The 6,320-nt window shown below is 31.9% G+C and overlaps 1 protein-coding gene and 1 pseudogene across 1 annotated transcript; both read right to left on the reverse strand.

Annotated features, from left to right (window-relative positions):
* Positions 1–988: 988 nt before the first annotated feature.
* LOC107477219 (alkane hydroxylase MAH1-like) lies at positions 989–2,514 on the reverse strand (annotated as a pseudogene).
* A 2,131-nt stretch (positions 2,515–4,645) lies between these two features.
* Positions 4,646–6,175, reverse strand: LOC107477220 (alkane hydroxylase MAH1-like). Its single transcript, XM_016097204.3, has one exon. The coding sequence runs from the start codon at positions 6,173–6,175 to the stop codon at positions 4,646–4,648; it is 1,530 nt and encodes a 509-aa protein (XP_015952690.1).
* Positions 6,176–6,320: the final 145 nt, after the last annotated feature.

Here is a 6,320-nt window from a genome sequence, read left to right on the forward strand (position 1 = left end):
TTGAACTTTTTTTCTTTCTAAAAAATAGCTTCTGGTGGGACTTTATAATGAGCCTTTAAAGTATGACATATGTCTTGCTTGATCTTATTTCCACGCTTTTTTAAGGAAAAGTCTAGGGGCAGCAACTTTGTTAAATTCTGGTCAGCATGTAACCAGCAATAAAAAGTGAGTCATTGGATGAAATATCACACTAATCTCATACCATTAAAACTATCTTGATGGCTATTTGATGACTACAAATCACCAAAGTTGTTGGCCCCTAACATTCCTCTAGATTAAATATTCTATAAACAAAATTACATATTCTAAACTGTTATATATATCCAAATATAGAAAATTTTACCATAACAAAATGTTAAAATATAAAGAATAAGAAATGAAGTCTTACAACAGTTGAAAATGGATTAAGTAAAAGATATATAATATAAAAGACCCATAAACTCGTTAGTTTAAAATTTTGGATTAAAATATGATGTCCAAGGCAATCTTAATCTAGGCTAAAATCTCTCGTTTATATATTCTACCAACACAAATAGATGGCATATATGGTGCCGTCTATACTCTATAGTGGCAGTTAAGGTTCAATGGTTACAATCGCTAAACTCAGAACCAACAGGTGCCTGACACTTGGAGAGTTGGAGGTCGCTTGACTCTCGGTTTAACTTTGTCAATGACAGTAAAATTGTTATTGAAACACAAAAATATGTTGTGGTTAAAACTGAATTAACAAAAAATTCACCCAAAAAAAATTAAAAGGAAATTAAATTTTTATTCAGTATTTGATTTGGAAAGATGTGTTCCCAGAGACGTGACATATATATATCAATAACAAATACAAACTCTGTGAAGATGATGAAAATAAATACATCAGCTGACGATATGCTTTTTACTTCTTCACTTAATTACCTTATACACATGACAAGATGATATATAATGTTCGTACAATAATGGAATCCTATCATATAGATTATAGAAGATGCCCCTAAATCTAATTAATAATGCCTCTTTTAGTAACCTTGACCTTCAAGCCATGTTTCATGTGAAGCACAACAGAAACACATGGACACACATTATTATGCCCTTCCACCACCTCAAACTGAAAATTGCACAGCAAAGCAATGGCCATGATCTTCATCTGAATAAAGGTTATATTTTTACCCAAACAACTTCTTGGTCCTGCATTGAAAGCTATGAACTTGTAAGATGGTATGTGTATGATGCTTCCCTTTTCAGAAACCCACCTTTCTGGCTTGAACTCCAAGCAATCTTCTCCCCATGTTTGTTCCATTCTTCCCATTGAATATAGAGAGTAAATTACCATACTATTTGCATTAACACGATGTCCACTAGGGAGTATATCAGATTTAACTGCAGATTTGTGCTCGAAAGGAACTGGAGGAAAAAGTCTCAATGCTTCACACATAGCTCCATGCAGGTAAACCAGCTTGTTAAGATTTTCTACCCTTGAAGTGATGAGCCAATATTCTTCTTTGGTTATAAAGTTTGCTCTGATTTCTTCAAGGATCTTGGCTTCAACAACAGGGTGGGTTGAAACTAGCCAGAAAAACCAACTGAGACTTGAACTAATTGTATCCCTTCCAGCTACTAGCAGAGTCAATGCATTAGAAACTTGCGATCTATTTGTTCCATTCCACTTTCCTCCACAAGAGCTTTGAGCATGTTAAATGTTGGTTCATCATCATCTTTGGTGCACTTGACTTTGCTATGTTCTTGGAATGTGGATGATATGCACTGATGCAAGAATTGGTCAACTATCTTTTCACATTCAGTATAGGTCTTCCCTCGTCCAATTTGGAGCCATTTCTGAAGCTTCCATAAAAACCTTGGGACAAGGTGTCTGTAGAATATTGCATCCTCCGCCAAGTTGAAAGCTTTCTCGAAAGCAACTTCCGGGAATTCGATGAGCTTGTTAGGAAGGGATTTAGGATCAAACCCCAACACTATGGAGCAGATGTTGTCAAAACTGATTCTCTGAAAGATGTCTTGCAAGTCCACAACAGTTCCTGATTCTGATACATCATTGAGAAGTGAAACTAGGCAACTGTGGAGCTTCTTATGAATGGTTTTCACAACTAAACTCTCAAACGAGTTTTGTCTGAACAATGAATGAAGTATGTTCCTACTATGTTTCCATTTGTGAGAATCAATGTTAAAGATGCCATCTCCGAGTATTTCAAAGATCTCATAGAACTCAGAGCCTTTGATGTAGTTGTCAAAGTTCTTGCTAGTAATGTGGTGCACATTCATAGGATCACTGGTGATGAGAAAGTTGTGGTTTGTGAACCAGGGACCTTTGAACAAAAAAGTACCTCCACATTGCTTCAAATTGGTGGTTGTGTGATCATGGATATTGGAAAGATTACATAAAGTCCCTGGAAGCATACCAAAGAAGGGCCAATTAGTGAGGCGGTTATTTCTATTAGACCTCCAAGTATGGATAAAGAAGAATGAGACAATGGCTGCAAAAATAGCGATAAGCTCTAAGGAGTCCATCAAGATTTATATGCATGACGATTGACGAGGTTTCTGACAATGGTAAACTTATATAGGCGCACAATGCTTCTAATAAAGATAATATTATACTAAAAAAAATATTTATACACTAAATTATTTAATTTATGTTTAACATGTATTCTATATTTAATATATATTATTTATTTTAATAATTAATTTTAATATACAACTCGAAAAAAGGATACGATCCAAGTCAGAAGATATGAATTGAAAGAGATTTAAAGCTCACACCACATTAGTAACGATTTATATGCCAAAACAATTAATAATTTATTTAATTTGATTGAAAAAATATCAGATTATTGAATATTTTTTTGACCACATTAAGTTATTTACTATAACTAATCAATTATATTAATTTTTATTAGATTGAGATAGATATCAAATTATTTAATATTTTATTTTACCATATTAACTATAACTAATTAGTTATATTAATTATTTGATTTGACTGAAATAAATAAATTAATTTTACTTTAATTTACATTAATTTTTTGTCTTATGTTTTTTAATTAATAGTTTTTAAAAATATTATAATTAATTTTATTTTATTTGATTTAGATAAATATCGAATTATTTAATATTTTATTTAATAACATTAACTATAACTAATCAATTATATTAATTATTTGATTTAACTATAATAAATTAATTAATTTTATTTTAACTTGCATTAATTTTTTTGTCACTTATGTATTTTGATTAATAATTTTTAAAAATATTATAATTTTCACATACCATATTTATAAGATATCTTTATTTATTTAACTTATTTTTTGAGTCAAATAATTATAACTAATTTTTATATCAATGATTTAATTTAATTAATTCAAATTTGATTCAATTTTTTTATCATATTAATGTTTAAGTCGTTGTTTACCAAAATTTTCTCTTATTTTTTATCTCAAATATTTTGTTTTTAAATTTTAATTTTTTTTATATGATCGTAAATATTTTTTTAATTTATTAAAAAAACATAATTTTATTTTTTCTTTTATTTTATTTATTTTTATATTTTATAATTTATTCATTCTAAAAAGACAAATATACTAAAAGAATTTTTTTTACCAATTACTCTTTCTATCAGTAATATATAATTTTTTTTCCTATGAAACATTATTTTTATTGCTCAACTTTTTTATAAATTATAAAAGATTATTATCTCTTTTATTTTACCTAACACATTATTAAGCGAAATATTAGAAGTATGGGTGGCAAAACGGGTCGAGTCCGTCGGGTCGATTCGCTAAACCCGCTAAAAAAGGCGGGTTGGGCTAGAATTTGGAGTCCGCCAAATTAGAAAAACCCGCCAAACCTGCACTGTCAAATTGGCGAATTTTGGCGGGGCAGGGCGGGCCGAAGGTTTTTTATTAAATAAAATAGTGATTATAAAATTAATAATTATAGAATTTTTAAATACTTTTTTTTTCATTTTTTGTTTTTATTCTTCTTTTAGTTATTAACTTTATTTATTTTATTTTAAATTACACAGTTGGTCCCTACATTTTCAGTGAAATTGTAAATTGGTCTCTAGACTTTAAAAGTTTGTAATTGGGTCCCTAAAGAGAATTAAAATTTGTAATTTAGTCCCCTTGAACCCATTTTAGTTGGAGGGGCGGGCCGATCCGCCCCATTTATAGGACGGGCCTAGGCGGAGTGGGACGGGTTGGGACGGACCGACCCGCTTTGCCATCCCTAATTAGAAGCATCATGATTTATTTTTTTTATTAACTTATTTTTTTAATTGAATATTTTTAATTCAGTAATTTAATAAGATATTTTATTCTATATTTTTAAATATTAATGATCAACCATCAAAAGAAAAATGATTAATTTGACACCATTAAATATCATTTCACATTATTAAAAATATTGATGATAGCTAATTAATAGCTAAACATCACAAATTCTGTTAGTCTCCTAGCACTCCTCTATGTATATATCAAATACAAAGTTTGTAAGTTAAAGATCGATGACGAAGAAATACAGCTGATAATATGCTTATTACTTGTTCACTTAATTATCTCATACAGATGACAAGATGATATATGAAACGTACAACAATGGATTCCATATATATATTTATATATAGATACCCCTTAAATATATTCTAATTAATACCTCTTTTAGTAACCTTGACCTTCAAGCCATGTTTCATGTGAAGCACAACAGATACACTTGGGCACACATTATTATGCCCTTCCACCACCTCCAATTGAAAATTCCACAGCAAAGTAATGGCGATTAGTTTCATCTGAATAAAGGTTATATTTTTACCCAAACAACTTCTTGGGCCTGCTTGAAAAGCTATGAACTTGTAAGATGGTATGTGTATGATGCTTCCCTTTTCAGAAATCCACCTTTCTGGCTTAAACTCCAAGCAATCTTCTCCCCATATTTGTTCCATTCTTCCCATTGAGTATAAAGAGTAAATCACCGTACTATTTGCATTAACACGATGCCCACTGGGGAGTATATCAGATTTAACTGCAGATTTGTGCTCGAAAGGAACCGGAGGGAAAAGTCTCAATGCTTCACACAAAGCTCCATGCAGGTAAACTAGCTTGTTAAGATTTTCTAAGCTTGAAGTGATGAGCCAATTTTCTTCATTGGTTATGAATTTTGCTCTGATTTCTTCAAGGATCTTGGCTTCAACAACAGGGTGGGTTGAAACTAGCCAGAAAAACCAACTGAGACCTGAACTAATTGTATCCCTTCCTGCTAATAAGAGACTAATTGCATTGTCTCTCAGAAACTTGCGATCTACTTTTTCCATTTCACTTTCCTCCACAATAGCTTTGAGCATGTTAAAATTTGGTTCATCATCATCTTTGGTGCACCTGACTTTCCTTTGCTCTTGGAAAGTGGATGATATACATTGATGCAAGAATTGGTCAATTATTTTTTCACATTCACTATAGCTCTTCTCTTGTCCAATTTGGAGCCATTTTTGAAGCTTCCACAAAAATCTTGGGACAATGTGTCTGTAGAACATTGTATCCTCCATCTTGTTGAAAGCTTTCTCGAATGCAACTTCCGGGAACTCTTTGAGCTTGTTAGGAAGGGAGTTAGGATCAAATCCCAACACTATGGAGCAGATGTTGTCAAAACTGAATCTCTGAAAGATGTCTTGCAAGTCCACAACAGTTCCTAGTTCCGATGTATTATTGAGAAGTGGAACTAAGCAACTCTCAAGCTTCTTGTGGATGGTTTTCACAACTAAACTCTCAAACGAGTTTTGTCTGAACAATGAATGTAGTATGTTCCTATTATGCTTCCATTTGTGGGAATCAGTGTTAAAGATGCCATCTCCGAGTATTTCAAAAATCTCATAGAACTCAGAGCCTTTGATGTAATTGTCAAAGTTCTTGCTAGTAATGTGGTGCACATTCATAGGATCAGTGGTGATGAGAAAGTTGAGATTTGTGAGCCAGGGACCTTTGAACAAAAAAGTACCTCCACATTGCTTCAAAGTGGTTGTTGTTTGATCATGGATATCAGAAAGATTACATAAAACCCCTGGTAGCATACCAAAGAAGGGCCAATTAGTAACGGGGTTATTTCTATTAGACCTCCAAGTATGGATAAAGAAGAATGAGAAAATGGCAGCAACAATAGCAATAAATTCTAAGGACTCCATCAAGATATATATGGCCTTATTTTTTTGGGTTTGTTTTAAGTGATAACCTGTGATATATGCGTGATGAAGGTTCTGATCGTATACTTATATATATAGGCGCACAATGTTTGTAACGATGAAGATAAGATGAGCATAGCAGAAATTA

Source organism: Arachis duranensis, chromosome 3 (assembly GCF_000817695.3).
Source record: "Arachis duranensis cultivar V14167 chromosome 3, aradu.V14167.gnm2.J7QH, whole genome shotgun sequence".
Lineage (NCBI taxonomy): Eukaryota > Viridiplantae > Streptophyta > Magnoliopsida > Fabales > Fabaceae > Arachis > Arachis duranensis.

Bases quoted from the DNA above. Each gene is read 5' to 3' on its own strand.
- LOC107477220 (XM_016097204.3), bottom strand. From the start codon at position 6,175: ATGGAGTCCTTAGAATTTATTGCTATTGTTGCTGCCATTTTCTCATTC.